Genomic DNA, 14,233 nt, shown 5'->3' on the forward strand with positions numbered 1-14,233 from the left:
ATAACAGCTATGGTTCCTTACTTGAGAAGTATCATGATTGAAGATGACAGCATTCAAGTCCCCACAGTTGTAGTGCTTGATGAGGTCCTCTGTAGTGTAAGGAGCCTGCAAGCTGCCTGCTCGGAGACTCTCATGTTGCAGGAGAGTTTGGTTTAAAGCAAAGAGAACCTGTAATGACATAAAAACACAAACACTTGTAAAGAACACAAAGAATTGGAAATGGATAGAATTTGTAACAGTCTGGGTTTGGGGCAAGTCATCATTTGAGAACAGACATGTGGTTTGACATGAAGCTGTGTTACTGTTGAAAACCTTAGTAAGGATTGAAACTAGAAAGGAAATTTCATAAAGGGACCATTTCATAAATGAGCATTGTTACTGGAAAGCAGCATCCATCATCAAGGACCCCCACCACCCAAGCCATGCTCTCTTCTTGCTGCTCCCATCAGGGAGAAAGTACAGGAGCCTTAGCCCACACCACCAGGTTCACGAACAGTTATTATCCCTCAACCATCAGGCTCTTGAACCAGTGCGAGTAACTTCACTCGCCCCCGTCACTTAACTGTTCCCACAACCTATGGACTCACTTTCAAGGACTCTTCACAGTTCAAAGTAAATTTTTTTATCAAAATATGTATACTGTATACAACCTTGAGATTTGTCTTACAGGCAGCCACAAATCAAAGAAACCCAATAGAATCCATTAAAAAAAGACCATCAAACACCCAATGTGCCAAACAAAATCATGCAAACAATAAAAGAAAGCACCATTCAGAACTGAAGATCACCAAAGTGAGTGTACAGCCACGAAGCCAGTCATCACTACAACCAGTCCTGGAGAGCATTAGTTGCAGGCCACAGCCTCAGTTTAGCATAGAGGTAAGTAAACCTCACAGAACAGCGAGCTGAACATCAGCCCATTCCTAGCCCCTGGCCCTGATACCCTGACCTCTTCAATGTGGCCTCGTGGTTAAATCAGCCAAATGGCAGGTTGCTTCTTGCTGTCAGACCTGGGCCCTGCACTTTTGATATGCTCCCGGGCCCAGGACCCACTGCCTCGACTCTGCCTCACCTCAGTTCTGCTGCTTCGAATTGCCTCCAGGTCTGCTCCAGCAGCCAAGCATTGGCTCGTTGCCTGCTCTGAGGCCCGACTGCCTTGAATCAGCCCATACACACTTCTCCGAAACCGTCCTGCACCTTCAAGACTTTGGTTCACACCACAAAAATGCCAGGTTATACGGGCAATTTAAAGGCTCAAATCCAAAAGAGAAGTTACAGGCCAGTGATTGCACTAATCATTTGAGAAAAAGTGTGAGTAATAAAGTAGTTAATATTTGTTTTTGCTGCCAACAAGTCGTCACTGTGTTTCACCAGTGCCATCTTAAACTCTTCATCTCATGTTCTCAATATTTATTGCTTATTTATTTATTATTATTATTATGTCTTTTTTTCTTTTATATTTCCACAGTTTGGTGTCTTTTTCACATTGATTGGTTGTCTGTCCTGTTGGGCACGGTCTATATATAGATAGGTAGATAGATATCTTGTACATCATCCAGATGACTTTTCTTCATAGGCAAGAATAAACTACAGATTTTGAAAGAGAGGCTTTACTGGTCATTTGAACCACAGAGGTAGACAATGCCATCTGTATGAATGTTCTTAAAAATGTAACATATCTGTGTCAAATATGCTACCGATATGTACCGTAGATGTTTACATATAGAGATAACGCATCTTCCCATCAGGCATGGGAAGAGAAAGATGTTCTCAAATTCCAGTGCCACAGTCATTGCAGAATCATGCCATCACGCATATTTGAAGCATGGACATTCCATAAATCATAGTTTGAAATTTAAACTGCTGCAGTGCACTCTTTCTACTTTGTACCTGATGCACTTGTGAGGGCTTATGCACTGCATGGGCGGAGTTACTTTCCTAAATAATCATCAGTGGAAGGCAGCTGGAAATTACCTGGAGCAGGGAGACACAGCTGAGGTAGTTCATAGAATTAAATCCTCAGCCACCTCACTACGTTTATGGCCATTATCATTGTGACATAATTTTAATCACATATCCACCTACTGGGCACGGTCAACAACCTCACCATATGCAACTCCACACACAAAGAAGCTTAATGAGTTTGCAGCTGTCTGCCATTAATCCATTTATTCTCAGATATCAGATATACTCCCTTTGTTCTTTCCAACTCTCTTCCACATTCGCTGTTAATGAAAACTTACTTGTTTCCCTCTCTTTCCTGGCAAGTGCTCTCAGACCTGAAAGGTTGACTGTTTCTCTTCCCACAGATGCTGCCTGAGCTGCTAAGTGCTTTCAGCATTTTCTGTATCTGTGCAACAGGTAACATCCCACCAAAGGTCAAATCAAAAAGAAGGCCTTAGAGGTTATGCCATGGGATCATCCTCAAAAAAGAAGATGAAATCACCTGTGGTGCCTATATAATGGTCTCCTTACTGTCAGGGACAGGGAAGGCCATCACTGATGCTTTCCTTAATCTAAAGGTCATAAAAAGTATTCAGCAACTCAGAGTGTGGATTGTTTTGAAGGTATTGGGTCTGGAAAACGCTTCTCAAATGTGGCTGGTTCCAGCAATTCATTTCTGTTCTACAAGCTGTCATATTAAATAACCATTCCCCCAGGAGCCCATTTCCATTGCATACTGGGATAAAGTAAAGTAGGGCCTTTTCACCATCTTTTTCACTATTTCTCATCTCAATATGGGCCTCACTTCAAACAAAATCCCATTGCAATGAAGCTAATATACAAGATGAATGGTGAACTGTTCAATCTACATTTCTTCACTTAAGAACAAAGCTCACTCTAATGTTAACTATTGATCTACAGTACACAGATAACATTTGCACATATTTGCATCTGGAAGCTGAACCCTGAGCCATCATTGCCTTGTTCACCAAAGCACACAAGGAAGGCCTTTGACTAAATATTCAAAAACACAAGTATTTTACCAAGGAAACACACATAAAATACAGCAGAAACTCAGCAGATCAGGCCACATCTATGGAAATTTCTGGCTAAAGAAATTCCTCCTCATCTCCAGAGAGCATAGCCTCAGAATAGAACAGAGATGAGGAGGAATTTCTTTAGCCAGAGGGTAGTGAATCTGTGGAATTCATTGCCATAGACACCTGTTGAAGCCAAGTCATTGGGTATATTGAAAGTGGCTTCCATTGAGGATATAATGAGTGCAGTGGACAAAGAGAATAGGTAGATTTACTATACTTGAATTTGCAGAGAGCATTCAATAAGGCATCCATATCCAGAAGATAAGGATGCATAGATTTGGTGGTAGTGTGTTAGCATAGAAAGAGAGTTGGTTAATCAAGAGAGGGCAGACATGGGATAATTGGGTGTTTCTCTAGTTGGCAATCGGTGGTCAGCAGGGTGCCACAGGGGTCAGTGCAACTGTTCATGGTATACTTTTACAATTTGGAAGAGGGATTGAGCGTAGTGTATCTAAGTTTGCTGATGGCATTAAAGTGACTGGAAAAGCAAATTGTGCAGAGGATGTGCAAGTCTGCAGAGAGATACAGATACAGTCCTCTGCTTACCGTCATTTTATGGACATACAATCAATGTATACAAGCTATCTTATGTATTTATGTTAATGGCATTTTGCAGCTAATGTGTTCTTTATCTTACTGTAATATTTTTGTGCTACATTGGATCTGGAGTAACAATTATTTTGTTCTCCTTTACACTTGTGTACTGGAAATGACATTAAATAATCTTGAATCTTGAAACAGCCTATTCCCTTAGGCCATGAGACGACTGAACTTGCTGCCACCACCCAGGTCTTACCATGTATGAAGTGCCAGTAGCGTTATACTGTTTACTTTTTAACTTGTACATAAATGTAACATATTACAGTGGATTCCTGTAATTAGGCCACATTGGGCCCAAATAAGTGCTGCCCCAATTAGCAGCAGATTCATGGAAATAGTTTAAATGGTATAGAGAAGACAAACTACCGTTTAACTGAGTAACAAAATTATGTATTTCAATGAAATACAGAACAAATGAGAACACTACCAATACAACTGCAGTATTATTAAACTGTATTAGTTTGTAATAGTTATCAGTGGAGGAATTCATCTAGTGTACATTGATATGTTCTTTTGATTGACTCTAAATGAACAATATCAGCACAAACTTCTAATGCAGATAACGGACTGTCTTCATACAAGGCATTCAACAAGTGTATCCTCCAAATCTTAATTTTCATTGCAACATTCAAGATGATCATTGATACCTTGAAATTCTTCATAGTTCCTAACTTGATGATGTAGTAAAATCATTTCATTTTCACTCCTGGCTGTATCTGGCGTCTACAAGTCTTAATGCTTGAAACTGCTGTGCGCGAAACAGTTCTAAATTTTCTTAATACTTACTTCTCACCAACTATCAGGACAAAAATCACTGCATGTTGAAAAGAAACATGCAAGTGGCACTACTTAAAAACTGTTCGCTCTAAACACGGTGGTGTCTAATAAACACACAAGTGCATGTGACTGATACTAGTTAGAAACTGTTCATTTACAGTCTCGTGTCCCAATTAAACAGCATAGTGACCCAAATAAATGAAGAGCATCCCAGCTATTTTCTTGATTTAGTTTTTGTTCTTTAAAAGTTCTCCCAAATAAGTGGTTCCCCAATTAACCAATGGCCCAATTAACCAGAATCCACTATATATATTCATTTGTGGTAATGTTATTTTATGTTCTGTGTGTGAGTTATATGTACTGTGTTGTGCATCTTGGTCCAGAGGGACTTTGTTTCATGGTTTGAAATGACAAGAGGTATATAAGATTATGAGGGGCACTGATAGCCGGAGGCTTTTTCCCAGGGCTGAAATGGCTAACAAGGTGCTTGGAAATAGGTACCGAGGGGATGTCAGCGGTAAGCTTTTCACACAGAAAGTGGTGGGAGCATGGAATGTACTGCCGGTGGTGGCGATGGAAGCAGATACAATAGGGTCTTTTAAGTGCTTCTTAGATAGGTACATGGAGCTTAGAAAAATAGAGGGTTATGTGTTAGAGAAATTCTAGGCAGTTTCTAGAGTAGGTTACATGGTCGGCACAAAGTGCTGTAGATTTCTATGTCCTATGTTCTAAACTTGAAATTGACTTGACTTAAGTGAGTGGGAAAGGGTCTGGCAGATGGCGCACAATGTGGGGTTAACATGAAGTCATCTACTTTGTAAGGAAAAATAGAAGGTTAGGTTATTATTAAAATGGTAAAGGTTTGAAGCATGCCTTGTTGCAGAGGAACTTGGGAGGGTTTGTGCATGAGTTGCAAGAGGTTGGGTTGCAGGTGCAACAAGTTATCAAGAAAGCAAATGGGATGTTGGCTGTCTTTGCTGGAAGGTTTAAATTTAAGAGGAAAGAGCTTATGCCGCAAATATGCAGTGTACCAATGAGGTTGCACCTGGAATATTGCGTGCACATCTGGTCTCCATACTTAAGAAAAGATGTACTGGTTTTGGAGGCAATTGCAGAGGAGGTTCACCAGGTTGATTCTGGAGATGAGGTGGTTAGCCTATGAATGGAGATTGAGTCACCTGGGAGAATATGTACTCACAGGAGCTGAGTCCACAGCCAGATCACCCAGGATCTTACAGAATGGTGAGCCGACTCAAGAGGCCAACTGGTCTACTTCTGCTCCCATTTCTATGATCTTATGTTCTCACTGATGTAGGGGAGGCCACACGGAGAACACCAAATGCAGTAGACCAGGCTTGAGGAGAGGCAAGTGAATCCTTGTCTAATCTGGAAGGGTTATTTAGGTCCTTGGATGGCAGTTAGACCAAATATAATCCCAGATGGTCATCTTCAGTTCTCAATTCAAATTACAATAAAAGCAAACATATTACATGCCTTCTTAACTGATCGTTCTACTGACATATTAACTTTCAGTGACTCATTTTCAATATTTTCAATCCAAGGGTGGCCCATGCATTATCTTTGTCAGATAAGTGTATTTCCTAACAGAATAGCAATCAGAATGATAAAAAAAACATAATGGGCCGCTCCCCTCTGGGGACTCCTGTTTCTCCAGCTAAATGTTGTTATCCTCCTGCTGGTTCAGCTAGTGCAACAAAGCCAAGACCAAAGCTGGTGCCTTCCGTACGTGATATCTTACTATTCTGACTTTATTTTTCTCTGTTCATTATCCCGAGAGCTGCCAAATTTCTGATGCTAGTTCGTCTAGACATGACTTAGATAAATATACGCCAATCAAAGACATGGAATACGTTCATACTGGAATATTTCATCAATGACAAAATCAGTGAAGAATCAGAAGGAAAGTGAAGCTTGACCCATCCCACACAGCGAAATAAAAAAAACTTTCAAACTGTGTTGCTCCACAACTGGGTCTGAACCCTGGACAGATGGATTTGTTTAATGCAAGGAAACAACTCACATTTATCATTTTAAAAAAGACTCGTACTTTAAAGTATTTAGTACATCTGAATTTGCTTAAAACATGCAGATTTTACTGTCACTGAGTCTTAAATTAGAACAGAAAAAGATCTGTTCCTATGTAGATTTCATTTGTATATGAAACCCAGACCCAAGTTTTCTTTTTCTAATTAGTACGCCTCACTCATGCCATATTAACAACTGGCACTGTACTTTGGAATAGTTCTGAGACTTTTGCTTTGCAGGAAAAGAGGATGTTTATTTTAAGACATCTTGAGACGATAGACCATTTGGCCCATTGCATTTGAGGGGATCGCTTGAAAGAACACAACAATTCATCTCACTTTGTCAATATATCCCAATATTCTCAATTATTTAATTAACTGCATTTTTATTGATACTACTAATGAAGCAGCTTTCACTGTCCTTTCAGATTGCTAGTACCTGCATAACCATTACAAGCACAGTCACAATGGAATAAGAACAAAATATGACTCATGCCAACTTTCATAGTTTCTTGCTCAAACCAACAGAGTCATCAAATAATTTTAAGACCAATTTATGTTGCAGACTGCAGATTTACATGGGATAAATTACGAATGACAACAATTCAAGTAGGTGTCTCACTATTACTTTACGTATGGTATACTCTGGCCTTACCAACAGCACCCAGCACTGAATTAGGTTCATTATCACTGACACAAGAGGCACTATAAATGCTGGAAATCTGAAGCAATACACACTATGTGGTGGAGGAGCTCAGTAGGTCAGGCAGCATCTGGGGATGGGAATAAACAGTTGATGCTTCAGGCCAAGACCCTTCATTGGGGCCCTTTATCACTAACATACATTATGTTGTGAAATTTGTTGTTTTCTGGCAGCAGTACTGCAAGTTAAATAAATAAATAGATAGAGAGGTAAAATACAAAGAACGAACAGTGTTCTCTATAAGTTCCTTCCACGGCTAGTTGGGTGAATATGTTATGGCATGCTATTTACTTATTTAACCTTGAAGATCACATTTTGGAAAGAAAGAAAAATGCATTTATGTGGCACTTTTTTTTCTTAATTTCAGTAAGTCCAACTATGCTTTGCAACCAGTGCGGAATTTTTGAGGTATATTCCTCATAATAATGAAGGAAGCATGACAAACAATTTTGCATATAGCAAGCTCCAACAAATGTCAAGGTGATGGCAATCACATAATCCATTTTGTGCAGAATTATCTAATCTATTTTCAGGAGTGCAACAGAATACAAATGTGTACTTTTCCATTTGCTTAACATACAGTACCTTCTTCTATGTCCAGGTTGCTGATAACCATTGTAACACTCGCTTTGCCTAGTGGCTTAATATAGGTGGTGATAACCCCCTGCCCGGCCAAACTAAAGAAATCTTGTTTGGGTGGATGCTGCGCAGTGTGTCCTCTGTTACAAATCAGTACCCCAAAATAACAAACAGTACACAATATGTGATTAAACAATTAAGCTTTATGACTCTTACTTTGACTATATGGTTAGTAGAGAAACAAAATATAAAAGAGAAAGGGCCCCATGTTTTTGCAGAGTCCTCTTACTAGGTGTAGGCTCCAAGTTGGGCTCTGGGTCTACCTGCATCTCTTGTCCCAAGGGCAACAGGGGGTTCCAATGGAGAATCTTGATAGGCCCTCCTCTGGTTTCACCCGGAAAACTGGTAGATTTGGCATCTGACTCTCCACCACATTGGGTGTGGCTGCCCAGCGGTCAGCCAACTTGTGCTTTCCAGGTAAACCTAAATTCCTTATGAGGACTCGGTCTCCCGGCAAGAGTTGGGAGAACCTCTCTTTCTGATCATACCTCCTCTTATTTCCTCGATTCTGCTTGGCGACCGTGACCCCAGCCAATTCATAAGCCCTTTTCAGCTCTCTCCTCACATCAGACACGTACTTCAGATAAGGCTTCGGTGGTAAGTCACCCTCGTCAGTCCCAAAACAAAGGTCAGTGGGAATCTTGCCTCGTGCCCAAACATCAGATAATATGGCGAGTACCCAGTAGCTTCATTTTATGTACAGTTGTAACTGTGAATCAGATGCCCAATATGTTGACTCCACCTGCTCTTCTTACTGATCTCCAGGGTCCCGATCATGTCTAGCAAGGTCCGATTAAACCTCTCAGGCTGGGGATTTCCCTGCGGGTGATAGGGTGTGGTCCTCGACTTCTCAACTCCAAGCATGCCCAGTAACTCATAGATGAGTCTGCTCTCTAAGTCCTGTCCCTGGTCACTATGTATCCGCCTGGGAAGGTCATAATAAACAAAATACTTCTCTCATAACACTTTCGTCACCATAGTTGCCCTCTGGTCCTTGATAGGAAAAGCCTGAGCATATCTGGTGCAGTGGTCCATGATGTCTAAGACATTTGCCGTGTTGCTGAAATGGTCTTTTCCACCCCCAAATGTCCAGAATCATCATGAAGTGACTTCAATGCAATCCTCCGATACTTCTCGGGCAGAACCAGCTGGCAATGCCGAGGTCAGTCTGGGGGGATCATGACGCGGTATAAGATCTGGTCTTTCAACTCCAACCGAGGCCATTCTTTCAGTAACGGAGGCACCAAAGCATGTTTCGTCTTCTCTGCCTGAGCCACGTCTCCCTTTTCAACCGCAGACCAAATAGTGCATCTCGCTGAGCAGCTGCCATTTCCCCAGAACTCAATTCCAGCAGCTGATTTGTCTTCAGAGCAGTCAGGTTACAGTAAACTTGGGGTATGGCATCATCAGAAGCCCCCAATTGATCCACTGCTCGATCCTGCCTCCCCTTTTTCTCTGCCTTCATTGTGATGGCAAACTGACACATGGCCTTCACCCCAGGGGCAGGAACGCTCTCCCACTCCTTGTCCCTGTCCAGTTCCTCATGCACCCGTTGGAACAATGCATCCACATCAATGTTCTGGCTCCCCGGCCAATACTTCAGGCTGAAACCATAGGCAGACAACGCTGCCAACCACCAATGGCCTGTAACATCCAGTTTCATCGAGGTCAGGATATAAGTTAGAGGGTTGTTGTCCATCCTCACCTCAAACTTGGCCCCATAGAGATAGTCATTCAGCTTATCCAGCACCACCCAGTTCAATGCCGGGAATTCCAACTTGTGCGTGGGATAATTTCTCCTGGAGGGCGACAAACTTCGGCTGACAAATGCCACAGGCTTCAACCTGGTGCCCTGATCCTGATACAGGAAGCCCCCCAAACCCTGTCGGCTGGCATCGTGTGCAGTACATATGGCAATCGGGGGTCCGCAAAAGCCAGCACTGGCACCTGGGTCAACAGCTCCTTCAACGACTGAAAAGCCTCCTCACATTTTACATCCCACCTCTGTCCAAAGGGCTCCGACAGGTTTAGATATTCTCCACCCTCCAGTCCTTTTCCCCCTCCCTTTCTTCCTCAAGGGAGGGTAACCACACAGAAGGTGATTCAAGGGGTGACTCACTTTGGCGTAGCCCTTCACGAATCTCCGATAATAACCATAGAACCCAAGAAACGAGCACAGAGTGCTCACAGTCTCGGGCCTCAGCCAAGTGATCACCGCTTCTATCTTAGCCAGGTCTGTAGCTACTCCATTCAGTGAGATTATGTGTCCGACATAGCTAACACGTTTTACAGAACTGGTACTTGTCCAGGGAAAGTTTTAACCCTTCAACTTTCAGGCAGCCGAGCACCTTCAGTAGCCTCGCTTCATGTTCTTCCAAGGTGGATCCAAATACTATGATGTCATCCAAATACACCAACACCTCAAGCAAGTTCATATCCCCCACCGTCTTCTCCATGACCTGCTGGAAGGTTGCAGGGGCTCCTGATATGCCCTGGGGCATCCTTTTGAACTGGAAGGATCCCAGGGGACATATAAATGCCATCTTCTCTTTGTCGCCCTCACTCATTGGGATATAGTAATATCCACTCCTCAAATCCAGCACACTGAACCACTTCACACCACTCAGACAGGCCAGCGCGTCTTCAACCCTCGGGACCATATACTGGTCAGGGCCGGTGCGCCTGTTCAGAGTCCTATAGTCCACACACGTGTACCTTCCAGTTCTTCTTCTGGGCCACTACTATTGGGGACACATAGGGGCTTCCGGACTCAGTAATGATCCCAGCTTCCTTCAACTTACACAAATGCTGCTGCACGTCTTCCATGTCTGCAGGGGCCAGCCACCGTGACCTCTCTCTGAATGGGGTGTCCTTGGTCACCCGAATAGTGTGACAAGTGCTCTTGGAAGAACCCACATCAAACTCGCCAATGGAAAAGACACCTTCCAGCTTCAATATCTTGTCTACCAGCCTCCTTTTCCAACCCCGCGGCACCGGGGAGTCCCTGAAGTTGAATGACTCCGCGGTCAACCTTTCCCCCTTTTCCAATAGTTCTTCCCGGCATGCCTCACAGGGGCACTACACATTATTGTCACCTGGAACAAATGCGCCAGGGGCATCCCCTGCTTGAAGGTGACCTCCCTCTTCGTAGTGTTCCTGACAATCACTGCCATCCTGCTCGCCTGTACAACCAAGGGCTTCAATTCAGTAGCCCAGCCGGAAATCCCGACTCCCCCTCGTGGTCTTCCAGAGCGTCCACTAAGAGGGCTTCTCCCTCAGGCACTCCGGGAAATTTGGGGGTCCCAATCACTCTCGCTACTTCCACGGGCCGTACCATTATTGGCTTTGACTGGGTGAACCACACAGTCCCTCGTTTAAATTCGGTATCCGGTCCAATGCTGCCACGCATTTCCTCAAAAGCAGCTCGAAACACTGGGTGCACAGACAATGTTCCCAAAAAGCTCTTACCCGCCTTCTCCTTGCAGGCCCCCATGAGCCTCCTCACAAGAGGGGTGTTGGACCAACCAGAATTAAAACGCCGCCCGTCTCAACAGGGGTCGGACAAACCAGCACCACTTTATCAAGAACCTCAGACACTCCCACATCTGCCTCCAAGAACTCCAATTTCACTGACAAATAACCGTCATATGGATAATCACCAGCATTGAGACCCCAAATCTCCAGTGCATTGAATGGTGTCGAGGGTAAATGCTTCAGATAACGGTTGTAAAACGAAGAGTACAGTAACATGACCTGCGACCCAGTGTCCAGTATGGCTTTAGCGTAAATATCCTCTATCCGTAATGACACACTGGAGCATGGTCCCACTAAGCCTTCAGGAATAGGGTCTTTTGCTTTCGGGAGTTCCTTGGTACATTGCTGCGATCGTGTTCCCCCAGAGACACCAGGCAGTTCCCTCACTGGGTCCCCTCCAAGTTTTTCCAACGACTCTCCCTGCTGAGGTACCTGGGGGCTCGCTCTCCTTCTGGCGTGACTACCAGCAGCCCTCTGCCTTGTTCATCCCCTTGGGGAATCTTCCTCCCCCCCGCATCCGCTCCATCATATGGGGGGTGTTACACCCACTGATAACAGCTGACGTAGCTCCGTTCTCATGTCTGCCGCAATCTCCTCTACCGCTCCCTGGCGTAGGCTATCTGTGGTCACTTCACCGCAGGGAACGACTACCGAGGACTGTACCCTGCTGACTGAGTCTTCCCACGCCTCTGCCGCTTTCTCCTCTTCCCGTACCTCTCTGATCAGCTCAACAAAAGATGGAGGGGGGCACGTCTTACGAGACTGTCAAAGACCCCACGCAATCTGGTCATGGAACTGGGCACCCCTGACTATCTGGTCCATTCTTAAATGATCCATCTCAGCTGCCTGAATGACTCCTCTGTGCCGCAAGCAATTAAGCTGCCTCTCTAGCCGAAAAATAAAAGCAGAAAGCTTCTCCCTCTTCTCCTGACGCATGTTTTGAAACCCCACCAGGAGCTCCATTGGGCTTCCAGTCAGACCAAACGTATCTTCCAGGGCTTGCAGACAATTCATAGCTGTCACTGCGGGATAATTTAACCTGACAGTTCTGACAATGTCAGCAGCCTGCCCAATCAAACTTTCAACCAATCCCTATCGCTTTTCATCATTCGAGCACTGCCATTCATCTAACAACTGAGAGGTCCGTTCCACCCACGTCTCATACTCCTCCTCCCCTTTCGGGGTGGGCATTATTCCAGAGAATCGGTGAAGCCTGCCATAGCTGGGGCTTTAACTCTGATTTTTCCATTTATTCGCCACAGAAGTAAGGGCAGATACTACCTCAGAATTCTCACTCTTTACCGGGAGATGTGGACTAATTAGACATTCCAAATCCGACCACTCTTTCCCCTCACTTGTCAGAAATGATAGAATCCTGTCTTTGACATCTCCGCCCCGGCTACCTCAGCGCTGGTCTGCATTAAAATGAGAGCTGCACCCACCATTTTATTAAACCTCCGCTCACAATCGCAACTTTAACAGTGGAATTAACAATTCATCTGGAGTACAAATATCTGTCCCACTGGTTCATTGCTCAGGGTAATCACACAGCATCCAACAGAATTAATCCCGGGCGAACCTCCACAATTGTAACACTTGCTTCGTCTAGTGGCTTAATATAGGGGGTGATAACCCCCTGCCGGGCCAAACTTAAGAAATCTCATTTGGGTGGATGCTGCACGGTGTGTCCCCTGTTATAAATCAGTACCCCGAATTAACAAACAGTACACAATATGCGATTAGACAATTAAGCTTCATAACTCTTACTTTGACTACTGTATATGTTTAGTAGAGAAACAAAATATGAAAGAAAAAGCGTCCATATCTTATTAAGCTGTCTGTGCACGCAAAGTTGGAGCTCACAGTTTCCCCTTTGCTGATCCTCCTTCGATCGTGGCTTCCCTTCGGACCCTTGCTCCAAGTCCACCCCGCCCAGTGGACTACCAAATCACACCATTCGCGCCTTTGATCTCCATCTCCCTCTCTCCCTCTGGCAAAAGCCCGTGAAAGCAACTGCTTTCAGAATCACAAGACACAGCCACAAATCTTGTATTGGCTACATGCATCCCGTTATCTCCAGCAATAACCCAAACATTTCTGCTACAGATAATCTGTTACCTCAGCAGTGAACATTACAAAGAAGCCATTACATTAGCAGTGAAACCTTACAGCGTGTTACACCGTCAACCTGCCCCCACCCCCCACCAAGCAAGCACGGGATTTTAAGTAGCTATAACTTCAATTTAACAACATCAGGAATGGATAAATTTCCTTCAGCATGTTCTGTTAAGAATCTCAGAACTTAATGCAGTTTGCGCCTGCAGGTCCTATTAATGAACCAATTTGACCAGCTAAGTACCAGCAATGCCCTGGGATGTGCTTGGCTGACTGACAGCTCACATTTCTGAGCGTACCAGAGTGAAAAACCGATTGGTTCCAATCTCAAAACAATCTTGTGGGTGATATCGTGGAACTAGGTAATCCCACCATGCCCTGTACATAAAGTTATTTCTGCTATAACGTGAAAGTTAAATTCCTAAGAAACCTTACATTATGAAAAGTTACATTAAAGTAGAACAATGTGTAATTATGTTACACAATTAGGTTACACGACCTACCACCCCACCAGCCTCTGTGTCCAGCATATAATTCTCCGAAACTTCCGCCACCTCCAACGGGATCCCATCACGAAGTACATCTTTCCTTCCTCCCCACTTCCTGCTTTCCACCGGTATCGCTCCCTACACGACTCCCTTGTCCATTTATCCTTCCCCACTGATCTCTCTCCTGGCACTTATCCTTACAAGCAGAACAAGTGCTTCACCTGCCCCTACACCTCCTCCCTCACTGCCATCCAGGGCCCTAAACAATCCATCCAGGTGAGGGGAGAC

The 14,233-nt window shown here is 44.2% G+C and overlaps 1 protein-coding gene across 1 annotated transcript in view; it reads right to left on the reverse strand.

The window, feature by feature from the left end:
* trabd2b (TraB domain containing 2B) overlaps nt 1–14,233 on the reverse strand; it is a 430,972-nt gene that overhangs the window by 239,146 nt on the left and 177,593 nt on the right. Inside the window, exon 3 of the mRNA XM_063064307.1 lies at nt 22–168. Coding sequence (XP_062920377.1) covers nt 22–168 — 147 coding nt within the window. The remainder of the gene's footprint in view (nt 1–21; nt 169–14,233) is intronic.

The sequence above is a fragment of the Mobula hypostoma genome, chromosome 12, assembly GCF_963921235.1.
Source record: "Mobula hypostoma chromosome 12, sMobHyp1.1, whole genome shotgun sequence".
Taxonomy (NCBI): Eukaryota; Metazoa; Chordata; class Chondrichthyes; order Myliobatiformes; family Myliobatidae; genus Mobula; species Mobula hypostoma.